Source organism: Monodelphis domestica, chromosome 6 (assembly GCF_027887165.1).
Source record: "Monodelphis domestica isolate mMonDom1 chromosome 6, mMonDom1.pri, whole genome shotgun sequence".
Classification (NCBI taxonomy): Eukaryota; Metazoa; Chordata; class Mammalia; order Didelphimorphia; family Didelphidae; genus Monodelphis; species Monodelphis domestica.
The window spans coordinates 252,999,809-253,019,838 of NC_077232.1; the positions used below are offsets into that span (position 1 = coordinate 252,999,809).

Below are 20,030 nucleotides of genomic sequence, written 5' to 3' on the forward strand. Positions count from 1 at the left end.
TCTTTCTCTGTTTTTGACATGCCTGGTTTTGGTATCAGAACAATATTTGTGTCATAAAAAGAATTTGGTAGAACTCCTTCTTTGCTTATTCTGTCAAATAGTTTGTATAATATTGGGATTAGTTGTTCTTTGAGTGTTTGATAGAATTTATTTGTGAATCCATCTGGACCTGGGGATTTTTTCTTAGGGAGTTCTTTGATAGATTGTTCAATTTCTTTTTCTGCTATGGGGTTTTTAGGTATTCTATTTCTTCTTCTGTTAATCTAGGCAACTTATATTTTTGTAAATATTCATCCATATCACCTAGATTGCCATATTTGTTGCCATATAACTGGGCACAATAGTTTTTAATGATTGCCTTAAGGTCCTCTTCATTAGAGATGAGGTCTCCCTTTTCATCTTGGATACTTTCAATTTGGTTTTCTTCTTTCCTTTTTTAATTAGATTGACCAGTATTTTGTCTATTTATTTGTTTTTTCAAAGTACCAGCTTCTAGTCTTAGTTATTAAATCAATAGTTCTTTGACTTTCAATTTTATTAATTTCTCCTTTGATTTTTTTGGATCTCCAATTTAGTCTTCATCTGAGGATTTTTAATTTGTTCCCTTTCTAGTTTTTTAATTTGCATGCCCAATTCATTGACCTCTGCCCTTTCTTGTTTGTTAATATATTAACTGAAGGATATAAATTCCCCCCTGAGTACTACTTTACCTGTATCCCATAGGTTTTGAAAGGATGTCTCATCGTTGTAATTTTCTTCAATAAAATTATTGTTTATATGATTTGTTCTTTAACTAACTGGTTTTGGAGAATCATATTGTTTAATTTCTAATAAATTTTTTACTGACCTCTCCATATACCCTTACTGATTATTATTTTCATTGCATTGTGATCTGAGAAGGTTGCATTTATTATTTTTTCTCTTTTGCACTTGTTTGCAATGTTTTTATGCCCTAGTACATGGTCAATCTTTGTGAATGTACCATGTGCTGCTGAAAAGAAGGTGTATTCCTTTTTGTCCCTATTTATTTTTCTCCACATGTCTACAAACTCTAATTTTTCTAAGATTTCATTGCTTCTCTCACCTCTTTCTTTTTTATTTTTTTGTTTTGATTTATATAGTTCGGATAGAGGAAGGTTCAGATCTCCTACTAGTATAGTTTTTCTATCTATTTCATCCTTGAGCTCCTCTAATTTCTCCTTTAGAAATTTGGATGCTCTGCTATTTGGTGCATACATATTGAGTACAGATGTTTCCTCATTGTCTATACTGCCTTTTATCAGGATGTAGTTACCTTCCCTATCTCTTTTAACTAGATTTATTTTTACTTTGGCTTTGTTAGATATCATGATTTCGACGTCTGCCTTCTTTTTATCAGTTGATGCCCAATAGATTTGGCTCCATCCTCTTACTTTCACCCTATGTGTATCTACCTTCCTCATGTGTGTTTCTTGTAGAGAGCATATGGTAGGGTTTTGGATTCTAATCCACTCTGCTATTCGCTTGCGTTTTATGGGTGAGTTTATTCCATTCACATTCAGAGTTATGATTACTAGCTGTGTATTTCCCAGCATTTTGATTTCTACTCCTAGTCCTGCCTTTTTTTCTTTCACTATTTCCTTCTACACCAATGTTTGTTTTTAATCAGTCCCCCTAGTTCCCACCCTTATTTTACTTCCCTTTCTACCACCTCCCTTCTTATCCCCCCATTATTTCCTTTGCAGTCTTTTTAAACTACCCCCCACCCTCTCCCTCCCTTGTACTGATTCCCTCCCCACCAGTCCATTTGTTACCATCCTACTTCCCTATAGGGCACAAATCTATTCTCTGCCTCAATGGATTGGATTGTTCCTTCCTCTTTGGGTCAATTTCAATGCACATAAGATTTGAATATTTCCTATCTCCAACCTCTTTACCCTTCCAGTTTACTGATATTCTCCCCCCTCCTGCCATGAGCTTCTTTGTGGTATATAAATTTACCCCCCCTTTTTTTTCTTTTCCCATTTCTTTTAGTATTAGCCTGTTTTTTTAGCTCTAGTTATATATATATATATATATATATATATATATATATATATATATATGTACACACATATATGTATTTATGCATACATATATCTATATACATATTTATGTCTTGGCATTTCATCCTATACAGTTTGTCAATGTTCCCTCTAAGTGTAATTCTTCTAGCTGCCCAGGTGACAATAATAATTTTTAAGAGTCACTAATGAGACTTCCGGTTAAGATGGCGGCTTAGAGAAAGCTGAAGTTCAGATCTCCGGAAAACCCTTCCCGACCGATCTCAAACTAGAAGCTCCTAAGGCGCCGAAATTCAAAACGATCAACAGCACAGACCCTGGGAACCCTCCTCCTGGACCTGGACCCGGTTCAAAAGGTACAGCTCCCCTTAAAAGCCAGAACCCGAGATCCCTCGGACCTCAGGGGTAGGAGCGCAGAGTCCAAGGCTCCCGGAAGCGGCAGCCGCGCCGGGCTCAGAGAGCAGGGTCTGAGGAACAACAACCCTCAGGGTCTTCTACCCAAGTCCCAGTCCGGGTGAAAGTTACTGCCTGGGGCTTCCGCTGCAGAGAGCGGGTTGGTCCGGTGAAAGTTACTGCCTGGGGCCTCCGCTGCAAAGAGCTGGTCGGTCCGGGTGAAAGTTACTGCCTGGGGCCTCCGCTGCAGAGAGCTGGTCAAAACAACAGCAACCCTCAGGGCGGGCAAGACAGCCTCACGGGCTGGATCCTGCTATCCAAGTCTCAGTGAAAGTCTGTGCTCTCGGAGCTTGGGGAAGCGGCAGCCCATCCCCCCGCAGGCCGACGAAACAGCCTCACGGCCAGGGATTCTGAAAGCAACTTCCGGAAATCGAGCCAGGGGGAGAGTGTGGCCTCGTGGTCCGACCCTTCCATTACAGTTCCAGTGAGGCATATTCAGTTTAACCCAGGGAACGCTCATAGAACCAACATCTGCCCAGGACTAAAGCCTCTGATCACCAGACAAAGACAAGAAAAGCCAATCCTCCACGTTCAGAGATGACAAACTCCACAGAAGCACAGAAGCCCCAAAATACCAAGAAAAATAAGAAGAAAGGGGCGACTCTGGACACATTCTATGGAGCCAAAATACAAAATACAGAGCAGATAGAAGAAGATATACAAGAAAATTCTCCAAAATCTCCCAAAGGAAATAGAAACTCTCCACAAACCCATGAAGAATTTGAATCAGAAAGGACCAAAAAGATGGAAGCCCTCTGGGAGGAAAAGTGGGAAATGATGCAAAAGAAATTCACGCATCTACAAAACCAGTTTGACCAAACTGTAAAAGAAAACCAGGCTTTAAAGCAAGAACTAATAAAGCAAAGCCAAAACACCAAGAAATTAGAAGAGAACATAAAATATCTCACCGACAAGGTGATAGATCTGGAAAACAGGGGGAGAAGAGAAAATTTAAGAATAATTGGACTCCCAGAAAAGCCAGAAATAAACACCAAACTGGACATGGTGATACAAGATATAATCAAAGAAAATTGCCCAGAGATTCTAGAACAAGGGGGCAATACATCCACTGACAGAGCTCACAGAACACCTTCTACACTAAACCCCCAAAAGACAACTCCCAGGAATGTAATTGCCAAATTCCAAAGCTATCAAACAAAAGAAAAAATCCTACAGGAAGCCAGAAAAAGACAATTTAGATATAAAGGAATGCCAATCAGGGTCACACAAGACCTTGCAAGTTCTACGCTGAATGATTGTAAGGCATGGAACATGATCTTCAGAAAGGCAAGAGAGCTGGGTCTCCAACCAAGAATCAGCTACCCAGCAAAACTGACTATATACTTCCAAGGGAGAGTATGGGCATTCAACAAAATAGAAGACTTCCAACTTTTTGCAAAGAAAAGACCAGAGCTCTGTGGAAAGTTTGATACCGAAAATCAAAGAGCAAGGAATACCTGAAAAGGTAAATATTAAGGAAAGGGGAAAAATGTTATCTTCTTTTACTCAAACTCTCTTCTATAAGGACTACATTTATATCAACCTATGTATACTAATATGTGGGGAAAATGTAATGTATAAATAGGGGGTAAAGAAAGACCAAATAGAATAATGGTTCTCACACAAAGATTCACAGGGGAAGGGGAGGGGAAGAAAACTCCTATAAGAAGGAGAGGAAGAGAGGGGGGGCGGTTTACTTAAACCTCAATCTCAGGGAAATCAACTCTGAGAGGGAAAAACATCCAGATCCATTGGGATCTTGAATTCTATCTTACCCAACAAGGGTAAGGAGAAGGGAAAACCAAGGGGGGGAGGGGGAGAGGGAGAACAAAAAGGGAGGGAAAGAGAGGGGGGAGGGGGAGGGAACAAAAGGGAGGGACTAAAAAGGGAAACATCAAGGGAGGGGACAAGGGGGACTGATTCAAAGTAAATCACTGGACTAAAAGGTAGAGCCGAAGAAGAAAAGGTTAGAATTAGGGAAGGCAATCAAAATGCCAGGGAGTCCACAAATGACAATCATAACTTTGAACGTGAATGGGATGAACTCACCCATAAAACGTAGACGAATAGCAGAATGGATTAGAATCCAAAACCCTACCATATGTTGTCTTCAAGAAACACACATGAGACGGGTTGACACCCACAAGGTCAGAATTAAAGGATGGAGTAAGACCTTCTGGGCCTCAACTGATAGAAAGAAGGCAGGAGTGGTAATCATGATATCTGATAAAGCCAATGCAAAAATAGACCTGATCAAAAGGGATAGGGAAGGTAATTATATTTTGTTAAAAGGGACTCTAGACAATGAGGAAATATCATTAATCAACATGTATGCACCAAATAATATAGCACCCAAATTTCTAATGGAGAAACTAGGAGAATTGAAGGAAGAAATAGACAATAAAACCATACTAGTGGGAGACTTAAACCAACCATTATCAAATTTAGATAAATCAAATCAAAAAATAAATAAGAAAGAGGTAAAAGAAGTGAATGAAATCTTAGAAAAATTAGAATTAATAGACATATGGAGAAAAATAAATAGGGATAAAAAGGAATACACCTTCTTCTCAGCACCACATGGCACATTCACAAAAATTGACCATACATTAGGTCACAGAAACATAGCACACAAATGCAAAAAAGCAGAAATAATGAATGCAGCCTTCTCAGATCACAGGGCAATACAAATAATGATTAGTAATGGTACATGGAAAACCAAATCTAAAACCAATTGGAAATTAAACAATATGATACTCCAAAACCGTTTAGCTAAAGAAGAAATCATAGAAACAATTAATAATTTCATCAAGGAAAATGACAATGGCGAAACATCCTTTCAAACCTTTTGGGATGCAGCCAAAGCGGTAATCAGAGGCAAATTCATATCCCTGAAAGCTCATATTAACAAACAAGGGAGAGCAGAGATCAATCAATTGGAAATGCAATTGAAAAAACTCGAAAGCGATCAAATTAAAAACCCCCAGCAGAAAACCAAATTAGAAATCCTAAAAATTAAGGGAGAAATTAATAAAATCGAAAGTGATAGAACTATTGATTTAATAAATAAGACAAGAAGCTGGTACTTTGAAAAAACAAACAAAATAGACAAAGTACTGGTCAATCTAATTAAAAAAAGGAAGGAAGAAAAGCAAATTCACAGCATTAAAGATGAAAAGGGGGACAGCACCTCCAATGAGGAGGAAATTAAGGCAATCATTAGAAATTACTTTGCCCAATTATATGGCAATAAATACACCAATTTAGGAGAAATGGATGAATATATACAAAAATACAAACTGCCTAGACTAACAGAAGAGGAAATAGAATTCTTAAATAATCCCATATCAGAAATTGAAATCCATCAAGCCATCAAAGAACTTCCTAAGAAAAAATCCCCAGGGCCTGATGGATTCACCTGTGAATTCTATCAAACATTCAGAGAACAGTTGACCCCAATACTATACAAACTATTTGACATAATAAGCAAAGAGGGAGTTCTACCAAACTCCTTTTACGACACAAACATGGTACTGATTCCAAAACCAGGCAGGTCAAAAACAGAGAAAGAAAACTATAGACCAATCTCCCTAATGAATATAGATGCAAAAATTTTAAATAGGATACTAGCAAAAAGACTCCAGCAAGTGATCAGAAAGATCATTCACCATGATCAAGTAGGATTCATACCAGGGATGCAGGGCTGGTTCAACATTAGGAAAACCATCCACATAATTGACCACATCAACAAGCAAACTAGCAAGAACCACATGATTATCTCAATAGATGCAGAAAAAGCCTTTGATAAAATACAACACCCATTCCTATTAAAAACACTAGAAAGCATAGGAATAGAAGGGTCATTCCTAAAAATAATAAACAGTATATATCTAAAACCAACAGCTAATATCATCTGCAATGGGGATAAACTAGATGCATTCCCAATAAGATCAGGAGTGAAACAAGGATGCCCATTATCACCTCTACTATTTGACATTGTACTAGAAACACTAGCAGTAGCAATTAGAGAAGATAAAGAAATTGAAGGTATCAGAATAGGCAAGGAGGAGACCAAGTTATCACTCTTTGCGGATGACATGATGGTCTACTTAAAGAATCCTAGAGATTCAACCAAAAAGCTAATTGAAATAATCAACAACTTTAGCAAAGTTGCAGGATACAAAATAAACCCACATAAATCATCAGCTTTTCTATATATCTCCAACACAGCTCAGCAGCAAGAACTAGAAAGAGAAATCCCATTCAAAATCACCTTAGACAAAATAAAATACCTAGGAATCTATCTCCCAAGACAAACACAGGAACTATATGAACACAACTACAAAACACTCGCCACACAACTAAAACTAGACTTGAACAATTGGAAAAACATTAACTGCTCATGGATAGGACGAGCCAATATAATAAAAATGACCATCCTACCCAAACTTATTTATCTATTTAGTGCCATACCCATTGAACTACCAAAATACTTCTTCACTGATTTAGAAAAAACCATAACAAAGTTCATTTGGAAGAACAAAAGATCAAGGATATCCAGGGAAATAATGAAAAAAAACACATATGATGGGGGCCTTGCAGTCCCAGACCTCAAACTATATTACAAAGCAGCAGTCATCAAAACAATTTGGTACTGGCTAAGAAACAGAAAGGAAGATCAGTGGAATAGACTGGGGGAAAACGACCTCAGCAAGACAGTATACGATAAACCCAAAGATCCCAGCTTTTGGGACAAAAATCCACTATTCGATAAAAACTGCTGGGAAAATTGGAAGACAGTGTGGGAGAGACTAGGAATAGATCAACACCTCACACCCTACACCAAGATAAATTCAAAATGGGTGAGTGACTTAAACATAAAGAAGGAAACCATAAGTAAATTGGGTAAACACAGAATAGTATACATGTCAGACCTTTGGGAGGGGAAAGGCTTTAAAACCAAGCAAGATATAGAAAGAATCACAAAATGTAAAATAAATAATTTTGACTACATCAAACTAAAAAGCTTTTGTACAAACAAAACCAATATAACTAAAATCAGAAGGGAAACAACAAATTGGGAAAAAATCTTCATAGAAACCTCTGACAAAGGTTTAATTACTCATATTTATAATGAGCTAAATCAATTGTACAAAAAATCAAGCCATTCTCCAATTGATAAATGGGCAAGGGACATGGATAGGCAGTTCTCAGATAAAGAAATCAAAACTATTAACAAGCACATGAAGAAGTGTTCTACATCTCTTATAATCAGAGAGATGCAAATCAAAACAACTCTGAGGTATCACCTCACACCTAGCAGATTGGCTAACATAACAGCAAAGGAAAGTAATGAATGCTGGAGGGGATGTGGCAAAGTAGGGACATTAATTCATTGCTGGTGGAGTTGTGAACTGATCCAACCATTCTGGAGGGCAATTTGGAACTATGCCCAAAGGGCGACAAAAGAATATCTACCCTTTGACCCAGCCATAGCACTGCTGGGTCTGTACCCCAAAGAGATAATGGACACAAAGACTTGTACAAAAATATTCATAGCTGCGCTCTTTGTGGTGGCCCAAAACTGGAAAACGAGGGGATGCCCATCAATTGGGGAATGGCTGAACAAACTGTGGTATATGTTGGTGATGGAATACTATTGTGCTCAAAGGAATAATAAAGTGGAGAAGTTCCATGGAGACTGGAACAACCTCCAGGAAGTGATGCAGAGCGAGAGGAGCAGAACCAGGAGAACATTGTACACAGAGACTAATACACTGTGGTATAATCGAACGTAATGGACTTCTCCATTAGGGGCGGTGTAATGTCCCTGAACAACTTTCAGGGATCCAGGAGAAAAAAAACACCATTCATAAGCAAAGGATAAACTATGGGAGTGGAAACACCGAGAAAAAGCAACTGTCTGAATACAGAGGTTGAGGGGACATGACAGAGGATAGACTTTAAATGAACACTCTAATGCAAATACTATCAACAAAGCAATGGGTTCAAATCAAGAAAACATCTAATGCCCAGTGGACTTACGCGTCGGCTATGGGGGGTGGGGGGGAGGAAAAGAAAATGATCTATGTCTTTAACGAATAATGCTTGGAAATGATCAAATAAAATATATTAAAAAAAAAAACAAAAAAAAAGAAAAGAAAAGAGAAACATGAACAGGAGTGACTGTCCTGCTATGTGTTTCTTGTTTTAACCTCCCAGCAGAGGATCATAAGAGTCATGAGCTACTGTATCATGTGTGAAACCTGTAAATGTATACTTATATGTCTTTTGTGTTTTCAACATATCTTTTGTGGTAGAGGAAATAAATAGCTGTCCTATAAAAAAAAAAAAGAGTCACTAATGACCTCTTTTCTTATAGGGATACATATCATTTTAACTCATTGGGTTTCTTAAAAAATTGGTTTTTTTTTGTTTGTTTGTTTTCCTTTTCCACCTCTTTTTTTAATTACCTTTTGATGATTCTCTTGCGTTCTGTGCTTGGGCATCAAATTTTCTGTTCTGGTCTGGTCTTTTCTTTATGAATGCTTGGAATTCTTCTATTGTGTTGAATGACCATACTTTCCTCTGTAAGAATATAGTCAGTTTTGCTGGGTATTTGATTCTTGGTTGCAGACCTAGTTCCCTTGCTTTCCACAATATCATATTTCATGCCTTTTGGTCCTTCAGTGTAGATGCAGCCAGATCCTGTGTTATCCTCACTATTTTTCCATGGTATCTGAATGACTTCTTCTTGGCAGCTTGTAACATTTTTTTCCTTGGTCGGATAATTCTTGAATTTGGGTATGAAACATTCCTGGGTGTTATCAGTTGGGGATTAAGTGCAGGAGGTGATCTGTGGATTCTTTCAATCTCCACTTTTTCCTCTTGTTCTAGAATATTGGGGCAGTTTTCTTGGATAATTTTCTGTAGTATGATGTCTAGGCTTTTTCTTTTGTCATGGTCTTCTGGTAGACCAATGATTCTAAAGTTGTCTCTCCTGGAATAATTTTCTAAATTTTCTTTTTTGTGAATGAGATGCTTCATATTTTCCTCAATTTTTCCCAGTCTTTTGGTTTTGTTTTATAGTGTCCTGCTGCCTTGTGAAGTCACTTGATTCTAGTTGTTGTATTCTGGTTCTTAAAGACTGGATTTCATCCCTGGCTTTTTGGTCATCCTTCTCCTTCTGGTCTGATTTTCTTTGGATATCATCTTTCATCCTCTTTACCTCATCTTTCATCTCCTTTGCCTCTTTTTCAAGCTGGTTGATTTGGTTTTCAAGATGCTATTTTCTGTTTCCAGATGATTTATCTTAGATTTTAAGTTCTTATCCCAATTTTCTTCAGCCTCTCTTAATTGTGTTTTGAATTGTATTTTGAGTTATTCCAAAGCCTCTATCGAATTTGCTGGGGTTTCTGTTTTTATTGCTGGGTTTCCCTCCTCTGTTCCATTTTCTCTTTGTTCATTGCCTGTATAGAAGCTGTCCATTATAATTTCTTTTTTCTTTTTCTGTTTGCTCATATTAACCCTTTCTTTACTTTTAGGAGTTGTCTGTGCTCTTGCTTCTCTCATTTTTTTTTTTGGTTATGGGGTTTTCTGTCATTCTCCCCTTTTGGAGGTTTGTCAGGAGATCTCTCAGTGCAGTCTGTGGGGGCAGGGTGTTGGAGGTTGAGCTTCCCTGACCTCTGAAGACTTTTTATGGGATTAATTTCAGCTGGGTTTGGCTGGATATGTCTTGAGGCCAAAACCTCCTGGAAGGCTGGAGCAATATGGAGGGTCTCTGCCGCTGTGCCCAGGCTGCCCACTCTGTGCTCCCTCCCCAGCTCCTTCTCCAGTGCCTGTGTTCGATGCTCTGAGCCTGGCATAGCCCTCCCCGCAAGGTACTCCCTTCAGATTAGTGCCTTTGTATGTCCAGAGGTTCCCACTGCCACTGGAGGCTTAAAGCTCTTAGTGTGTGTGTGTGTGTGTGTGTGGGGAGTCGGAGGAGGGGTCCTGAGACCTTCCTTTTTCTTTCCCCTTAAACTGAGTGTTCTCGAATTCTAGCTTTTCGGGGGTGTACCTTTTGAATTGAGTCCAGCAGGAGGGTTCCTTGGCTCTGTCTTGCTGTTAGGTTTGATTTGCAGTCCCCCAGGAGCATTTAGTTTGTAATTCGTAAGGAAGGATTTTCAGAGGTCTGAACTTTCACTGCCTCTATGCTGCCATCTTGACTCTGCCTCCTATTTGATATCTGATAGTCATTAACTCCAATTTTGCTAATTCTAATTTTCAAGGAGTTATTTTCTTCAATACAAGTTTTGCACTTCTTTTACCAAATGTTGATGCTTTTTTCAAATTTTTCTTATTTTAATCTTTTCTTATCTTATTCTTTATTTCTTTATGATTTTTACCATACTTAATTTCAAACTATATATTTTCTTTGAGGATTTACTTGTAGATGTTTTTGAGTCATTCTCTTCTCAGTTTGTGTCTTGAGCTTCCCAGTCACCATAATAGCCCTTTATGGTTGGTTCTTATTTTGTTTGCTCAAGACTTTTGTTCAGACTTTATGCTGAATTCTGAGCATTCTCCTTCTGTTGCTTTATAGCTCTGGCTGGGGGCCTGCAAACTTTCCGTGTTCCCAAAGTAATCTAGGAAGAGGTCTTTTCTGATCTCCTCGCCTAAGTTCTCCTAGTTTGACAGAGTTTTGTTTTTTTCAGCTTGTTCCTTGTTTCTGGTTAGGAGTTTCAGCAGATTACTGTGTGATTCAGCCTGTTCTGGCCTACTCAGAGGATTTGTAGATTCAAAGAGACTGAACTGTCTTTTAGTCCCTATTGGTCCAGGAAGCTTCTCTCTGCTGCTAGGCTTGGAGCCATATATCTTGTTGGAACTTGTGTGCTCAGTTACAACTAATGTCAATCCTTATGTCAACATGGAATTTAGGAATCCCAAACTTGTGGCCTAGTGTGATCTGATGAACCCCAATTTTAGATTTAGCTTGTAGATTGGAGACCCCAAAAACTTGTCCTTGTTCCCTGTTCCCAGGAGAAATCTACCCTGAAGGGAAATGATGACCCTGGGTGAGATAAGCATATGCTAAGGACATTCTTTGTTTTATGTACTGGCTTCTATTGTATTAGAACCTTTCTCAGGAAGTCAGACCTGGGCATGAACCATCCTTTAGTAACTATTGTATGTAGCCCCTTTCTCTTGCACCCTAGCTTCTAGCTATGATTCTTTTCCCTAGCTTGATTGTATCTTGTCAGTGTAGTTTGAACACTCCCATTTTCCTTATAGCCATAGTAATGTCAATCATCTTTCCCTGCCCCTGGATTTCCCAAAGGGTATATAGGTTCCCCAAGTTCTTTTGTTCCCCGTAGTCCATCCTGAGTTGGTGGCACTCCCGGGGGCTAGTGATCAGGGCATCTTGACTCTGTGCAGTCTTGGGAAGCAGCTCTGTTGTCTTTTTTAGTAGTGCTTACCCCTTTTCCCATGATTAAAGAGTGACTTTGACTATTTAATAGTTCTGCGGTTTTCCTAGTTGACACAATAGCCCCTCCTTGCCCTGGATCTGTGACCCTGCACCAGGTGTTAGAATAGTCAGATAGCACCTGCTCCTGTAGTCAGTGCTTGATCAAGGATCCTCTGTTGTCTTTTTGTGGCATCCCATCTTTGTCCTCTCTGGCCCTGAGTGCTAGAATGCTGCACACCATGGCAGCTTTGAAACTCCTAGGCAAATCCTCTCCCGAGTTCACTGACTTCTCTATCTCCCTAAAGCTCCTTGGAGTGGAAAAATGACTCCCCTTTTCAGAATCCTTATTTCCACCTCCCACCTTTTCCTGATTTCCATAAAATCCCACCTAAAACACTATCTTCTGGAGGAAGCATTTCCTGGGAAGGCAGCATTTCCTTTAATTCTAGCACCTCTGAGTTATCTCCATAGACATCTGCCTGTAGTTGGTTGGTATATACTTGTCTGCATGTTGTTTCCCCTGCATTGGCCATTCAGCTCCTTGAGGGCAGGGGCTGTCTTGTCTTTTCTCTTTCTTTGTATCTTTGAAGCCTGGCACACACTAGACACTTAAATGTTTATCCATAACACTTTCAAAACCTCTTTTAAATGTGTACATTAGATAGGGGTTGGAGGGCCAAGATTAACTTTATTAAAAAAAAGGGCAAGACCACACCCAAATTGGGCTACGATAAAGGATACCCTTCATCCGCCTAATGTCCGACAGTTGTAACCCCCCAACCTTGCAAGGATTTCTGCCACACTACCCCAATGCGCATGCGCAACAACCCCTGCGTTCTCCCAGCTCCAAGGAAAAGAAGCGAACGAGTGGAGGGACGCGCTCCTACGTCATGATACTCAGCTAGGCGACGAGTCTCGCAGGATCTCTGCCCTCCCTTCTGACCCCCAGCCTACTCAGCTGGGTCGCGCCAAAGCGTGATGTCTTCCCTTCCCGCCCACACCTCAGCTCCCTTTGGTTTCCTAGGCGCAGGCGCGCACGGGAGGACTGGACGCTCCACCTCATCACACCCCGCCCCTCCGGGCCCCATCCTTTCAGTAGGCTCGCGCCGACGCGAGCTGCCTTCCTCCTCAGTTTGATTTTCACGCAGGCGCGCTCTCGTCCTCTCATCCTTCCCCTCTTTCCCGTGGCCCGCCCCTCTAGGCCCCGCCCCCGTCCCGCCCCCACCTCCCTTACTTTCCACACCCCCCCGCGGGTGACATCCTCCAGTCTGAGTTCGAGCGGCCATGGAGCTCCCTGGGAGCTTGTGCAAGAAAGTCAAGCTGAGCAACCAAGTGCAGAACTGGGTGAGCGACCCGGTACTGGGGACAAGGAGGCGGGAACCTCTCACGCCCCGCTAGCCGGGAATGCGGGCGGAAGGGCGGCCTGGGGTCCTGGGGTGCCGGTGCTGGGGGTGGGGTGGTGGGCTGTGCTGATGTGGCAGTAGTGGTCTGGAGCGCGGTGCTGGGGACCCATGGGGTAACGTGTCCCCCTCCCCAGGGATCTGCGTGGAGACGTCGCCTCCTTCCCCCACCCAGGTGCCGCTGGAGAACGAGCCTTTGCTTGTTCCCCAGATCTCAGGGGCATGAGCCTCTGCAAAGAGGACTTGCCAGCACCCATAGCTTAGACTATTTAGGGTGTCTACTGAAAAGCAGCCTTTACAAATGGTGCACCCCTCCCCCATCCTTCCCACCCGTCCCCTCTGCTCCCACGGGGGGCAAGGAGCCTTTGGATATCATTCCTGCACGGGTGCCAGGTGGGCACCTTTCCTGGCCTTCCCCCAAGTCCGCTTGACCCAAGCGTGTTGCACCCTCAGGGTGCTGGGCTTGGTCTCCTTACTGCCCTCTCAGTCGGTGGTTGAAGGGTAAAAACTTTCAACAATGTAGCCATTCATGGGCCCCCGGCAGACCCGAACTGAGCAGCTTTTGTGACTGGGTGCTTAACTGAGGTCACCGTGCAAACCCTCTCCGGCTGCCTTTGGAGGCTGGGGTTCTTGAAAGGTGTGCGGGAATATGTGTGGTTTCACCCGTTTTCAGCTCCCTTGTCAGTTAAGTGTCAGTAAAGCCACTTCTGTCTTGAGGGCACCCTTACTTTCTTTAAGACTGAAGTTTTATAAGGACCTCTGGTTTGGGTCGTGGGACAAGTTGATGGATCCAGGTTGTCAATAAGCATTTATTACTCTCTTACTATATGCCAAGCACTGGGGAGTTAGTTGAGCACCTGGTTACCCTGAGTAGATTAAAACACACACACCTGAATCAAGTAATGTGTTTTGTTTAATTTAATTTAGGGACCCTATTTTTTCTGCTTATTTCACTGATCCCCATAGGGTGTGAGCAGAGAAGAAAGGTGAAAACCATCTTTTCTACTTGTGGAAAGAGTAGACAAATCATCTGAAACTCCAGCCAAAGCAGGGCTGGTTAAGCAGTCTCTTGAAGGAGACAGCTTTATACTTGTTGACTCAAACATATGATCCAAATGCCTATCACCTGTAAGATTAAGGAATCAGGTTCAAGCACCCAATCCTGCAAATTCAAATTCATTATTGCAAACATCAGTGCACAAGGAGATACAGATTTAACAATAATTATCACTAGTGACTTTGGTTCTGGTAATGTTAACATTTATATAAGAGCTTTAAGGTTTGCAAAATGCTTAACTTCTCATTTGATGCTCATAACCCTGAGATGTAGATGCCATTTACCCATTTTATCTATGAGTAAACTGAGGCAGACAGAAGTTAAATGATTTGATCAGGGTCACATAGCTGGTAAGTGTCCAAGGCTCAATTTGATTCTGACTTGGGTCTTATTAGCTTCAAGTCTTCCCCTTTAACCTAGTGATGATTACCACTTACTGTACAGGAGACGTGTCATCTTGGGCAAGTCATTTAGCACTAGAAAGACCAGATATGTCAAGTAATGTACAATTTTTACTATATTTTTATTCTGAAATAAAACTTTTCAAACTATATATTTTTTTGTCTTGGTCCTTTGAAGTATTCTTAAATACCTTTACTAGTTTAACTTCCCTGGACCTCAGTTTCCTCAGGTTTGAACTGCTTGGTTCCACCTCCATCACATATTATTGTGACAATTGAATGAGATGATGCATTTGAAAGTGCTTTTCAAACTACAAAAAACACATGTACTTAGTTCCTAGGATCATAGATCTGGAGCTGTAAGGCAAGCACTTGGCAAACATTAAGTGTTTACTGTGTTACAAGTATGGTGCTAAGCGGTGGGGATAAAGACTAGAAAAAAAGAAAGATGAATCTCTGTCATGAAGGAGCTTATATTCTCTCTACCCCAATAAAGTTTTATTTTATTAACTATTTCTCAATTACATGTTTAATTTTTTTAAGATGAAAAAAATTGAGTTCCAAATTCTCTTCCACTCTTCCAAAGAGGAATTTAAGTTTTCATGGTGAAGCCACTTCTGTGAGGGCTGTTCCTTCTTCCCCTGCTCTAAGACTTAAGTTTATAAGTGCCGTGATGGGCCTCTGGTTTGGGTCATGGAACAAGTTGATGGATCTGGGTCAAGTCAACAAGGACCTATTAACTGCTTGCCAAGTACTGAGGAGCCTGTGGAATTCTTAGTTATCCTGGGTGGATAAACTCTCTCCCCTCCTCCTTCCCTCCCTCCCCCTCTCCCTCTCTCTCTCTCTCTCCCTCTTCCCCCTCTTCCTCCTCTCTACCCCCCCTTTCTCCCACTCCCCCTTTCTTCTTCTCTCTTTCTCAGCAGTGTATGTTTTTTTTTTTTAAACTCCTACCTTCTGTCTTGGAATCAATGGCAGAAAAGTGGCAAGGGCTAGGCAATGGGGGTTAAGTGACTTGTCCAGGGTCACGCAGCTGGGAAGTGTCTGAGGCCGTGATTGAACTAGAGTCCTATCTCTAGGCCTGGCTCTCAATCCACTGAGCCACTCAGCTGCCCCCAGCAATACATGTTTTGTTTAATTTATTTTATGATCAGCATTTCTTGGTTGCCCAGGGATCCATTGATTAGCCAGGTGTTTTCTTTTGCTCTTTTCCCTGATTGCCATATGCTGTGAGCAGAGAAGAAAGGTGAAAGACATCTTTTCATTTGCGGAAAAGGGAGAGAGACTAGTGAAGGGAAGGGAGAGCTGGAAAGCTATGCTAGGTAACCAGAATGACTCCTCTCTGCCCTTTTGGAGAAGGCAAGCAGTTTAATATAGATTATATGTGCAAAGCCATGCAAAACACATCCATATTAGCCACGTTGCAAAAGAAAAGCCATACAAAAAATGAGAAAAAGTAAAGAAAATGTTTCTATCTGCATTTGGACTTTCACAAATCTTTTCTCTGGAAATGGATAGCATTTTTCATCTGGGTCTTTTGAAATTGTCTTGGATCATCATATTGAACAGGGTAACCAAATCTTTCACAGTTGATCAGCATTACAATACTGCAGTAACTGTATGTTGTTCTCCTGCTTCTACTCACTCACTTTGCATCAGTTCATGCAAGTCTTCCCAGGTTTTTCAGAAAACATCCAATTCATCATTTCTTAAAATATGCACTTAAGTTTCTTTTTTAAAATATACTTTTAATAATATATACTTATATTTCATCATGGGAGCTTCCGCTGTAAGGAGGGAGAACAGCTCCTGAAAGGGAAGCTAAAAGGAAGGGGGGGGGGAGCAGGGTGAAATTGGAAGGGTCAAAAGCCCGATTCAAAGGGGGAAGGAAGCTTAGACAGATGAAGTTATTAGGGTATCAGTCACCAGCACTTATCAAGCCACAAGTACCAAGTTCTCTGCTAGGTCCTGGGGATACAAAGTATAAAGAATGAATCAAGGAACTTACATTCTGAAGACATGTACAAATATATGCAGCAGAAATATAAAGGGAATAAATACAAATATTTACAAAGCAACCAAATACAAGGTAGTTTGGGAAGGAGGGAGGGCACTGTCAATGGAAAGAATCAGGAAATGCTTCAGAGCAGAAGACAATTCTGTTTTAGCTGTTGCTTTGAAAGACTGTTAGGACACTGTTGATTTTCATTGCCCCTTATAAAAGGTTTAATAGGAAATAAGGTTTAAACTAACGACTCAATTAATTTTTCTGATTATCTTAGAAGATTAGTTACCCAGGATTCTGCTCTTTATTTGATAGATATTTATTGCGATCCTGTTGATGTGTGTAATACCATCCTAGATTCTGAGGAAGGATATTAGCTAGTTAAGCTGGCTTAGTGGAAAAGTGAACAGAGTATAGACTTGGCTTCAGGCATGTCTGAATTTGAATCTGGCTTCAGACACTGTGCCTTCTGGGCAAGTCTCTTAATCTCTTTGAACTTTACTTTCTACACCTGTAAGAAAAAGGACTTGAAGAGTATGGTCTGATGCCTTTTGCTCTAAATCTCTGATCTTATCCTGAGTACAAACTGTAACTAAAGGCTATAGATGACCCAGTGCTGGACCTGGAGTCAAGAAGACCTGAGTTTCAAATAACGTTTAGACACTTCTTAGTTGTGCAGCCCTGGGCAAGTTGCTTACACTCTGCCTGCCTCAGTTTTTTCAACTGTAAAATGGGGATTATGATAGCACCTGCCTCCCAGCCTTGTGAGGATTAGGTGATGTTTGTGAAACACTTAGCTCAGTAGTAGGTGTTCAGTAAATTACTTTTCTTTTCCTTTTCCTCCTGTTCTTTAATGAGCACTTTAGCAAAGAGGAAATGTGGAGGCTCAGCCTTTGGAAGCGTCTTTGGTCTTGACTTTGATAGTTATAGTAAAGATTTGGATGCAGAAGGGGAGGGGAAAAGCATGATCAAAGAATTTTAGGAAGGACCATGACCCTTACCTAGAACAGATATCTTTTAGGAAGGACCATGACCCTTACCTAGAACAGATATCTTCCATACTTCTGTCATTTACAATCCTTCCTTTAACCCCTAGCTAAAAAGCTTGCTTTCCCTCTGAAAGCAGATCTCTTACTACTCACATTTCTAATGCTATTGTGCCTGGACCTTTCCTTGGAATGGATCATGTTCTCCTAGAGCCATTTTTTTTAAAACCCTTACCTTCCATCTTCCATCTTGGAATTAATACTGTGCATTGGTTCCAAGGCAGAAGAGTTATAAGGGCTAGGCAATAGGGGTTAAGTGACTTGCCCAGGGTCACACAGCTGGGAAGTGTCTAAGGATAGATTTGAACTCAGGACCTGGCTCTCAGTTTACTGAGCGACCTAGCTGCCCCTTTAGAGCCATTCTTAAGTGTGTTGGGTGACCTTCCTCTCACATCTATCAGATTATGCCCCTTTTGAGAGCAGGGAGGACCTTCATTATTATTTGATAATCTTCTGTGCTTTCTATATGGAAACATTCAGTATATTGTTAGTATTTCACTGAACAGTGAGGAGACTTCTGATGCTTCAATGTAACTGGCTTACCTAGCTGGGGTGCTAAGGGCTTTAGGGTCTGGTAGAAATGTGGAGCTATTAGAGATTCCTGAACAAGGTGTTCCTCAAAACTTCTGTATGATTGGTCTATAGCAGTGATGGTGAACCTTTTAGAGACCGAGTACCCAAACTACAACCCTCATGCTGCATGTCAGCCTGCCTGTTACCCTAGACAGGGGAGGGAGGAATTTCTCCCACTGGATTGTTGGGCAGAGGGGTGGTTGAGAGAAATGTCTTCAGGCAGAAGGTGAAAGAGAAGCCCTCTCTGGCATGCTTGGGAATATGTGCCATAGGCTCGACAACATGGATATAGATCATAGGATCTGTCTGAATGAAAGGTGATACAGACATCAGAAAGGCTAGTTAGAGGACTATGGCTTACATTAAGGTGCTCCTCAAGGGTGAGTGGAGGAAAGGAAAAATGAAAAGGAATCTGAGGGCCATGTTGAAAGAGAAGCTAGAAGGTGGTGGCTAAGAGCATGTAGTGTCTGAAGCAGAGAAAGAATGGTTAAAAGAGGATTTTGTGGTTTGGGACCCAAATGGCTAGGAAAATAGTGGTATCAAGGACTAAAGCAGAGAAGTTTGGGGGAACAGGTGTTTTTGGGGCAAAGGAAGCTAAGTTCAGTTATGGATCTATTAAGTTCAGTTTAATCAACATTTACTAAATGCCTTCTTTATTAATTACCCTCAGCTTCCTGATTAAAGCAGGGAAGTTTGATTACTCTTTGTTGCCCATTGTCACTCCAGCCATTCACTTCTATTTGTGTGCTGCTGAACAGGGTGGAGAAAATGCAAATATTTGGATTGTGCCCACTGTAGGTTGACATCACATACTTTCAGTTGGGTGCTTCTCGCTGACAAGCAATAATTTTTCTATACATATATGTACATATAATATAAAATCCCTTACTATCCCATTCTCCACAGTGACTCAGACTTTTTAACTCTTCTCAGACCTTCCATAGCACCTCCTTCCTCTTATTAGCTGCGAACTTTGCTTCATATTTTACAGAAAAAAAATGATACTACAGAGTAAATTTGTATTACACAAATTTGACTTTACATAAAGAATTCTGAAAGAAATCCACATTCTGAAAAAATATCCATTCTGAAAAAATACCCATGTTAACTTTATTGTATGGCACTTTGCTCTCTCTTTTCACTCTTGCCCCTTGGTTTGGCATTTCTTATCCTCCCACTCCCCCACCCCCTAAAAAAAACCCATTCTTTCAAAGGAAAGCAGCAGGGTGGAGTCATTATGGAGGTTTAGAAGCAGCAGAAGCTGAATCCTCTGTGACTTTCCTTTCATACGAAAAGCAAAAATAAGTGCTTTAAAATAAACAGCCAAACTTAACAATAAGACAGAGCCATAGGTCTCTCTTACTCGATTCAACCTTTGGTACCACCGCAGGAACCTAAGGGCTCTGACCAGATGACTGGCAGGGGGAGGACTGAGGGTAATTACCTTTAGCCTCTGTTAGCAGCTGGGGATGATTTGGCCTTAGGGGTCTATTAATACAACAGGTCAGCTCAATTGACCTAATCCATTTTACCAATAGAACTGAGAAGAAGCCCCTTTAAGGCAAAAAAGTTTAAAGTCATAGATCCAGCAAACAGAAGAGCAAGAAC

At 40.9% G+C, this 20,030-nt stretch overlaps 1 protein-coding gene across 3 annotated transcripts in view; it reads left to right on the top strand.

Annotated features, from left to right (window-relative positions):
* The window catches only part of PAPSS1 (3'-phosphoadenosine 5'-phosphosulfate synthase 1), a 281,936-nt gene that overhangs the window by 154,509 nt on the left and 107,397 nt on the right, over positions 1-20,030 (top strand). Inside the window, exon 1 of one of the 3 annotated variants that reach the window (XM_001366425.5) lies at positions 12,841-13,287. The exons of the other annotated variants lie outside the window; for them this stretch is intronic. Coding sequence (XP_001366462.3) covers positions 13,228-13,287 — 60 coding nt within the window. The 5' untranslated portion in view covers positions 12,841-13,227. Of the gene's footprint in view, positions 1-12,840; positions 13,288-20,030 lie in introns of those variants that run through there. 3 annotated transcript variants of the gene reach the window in all.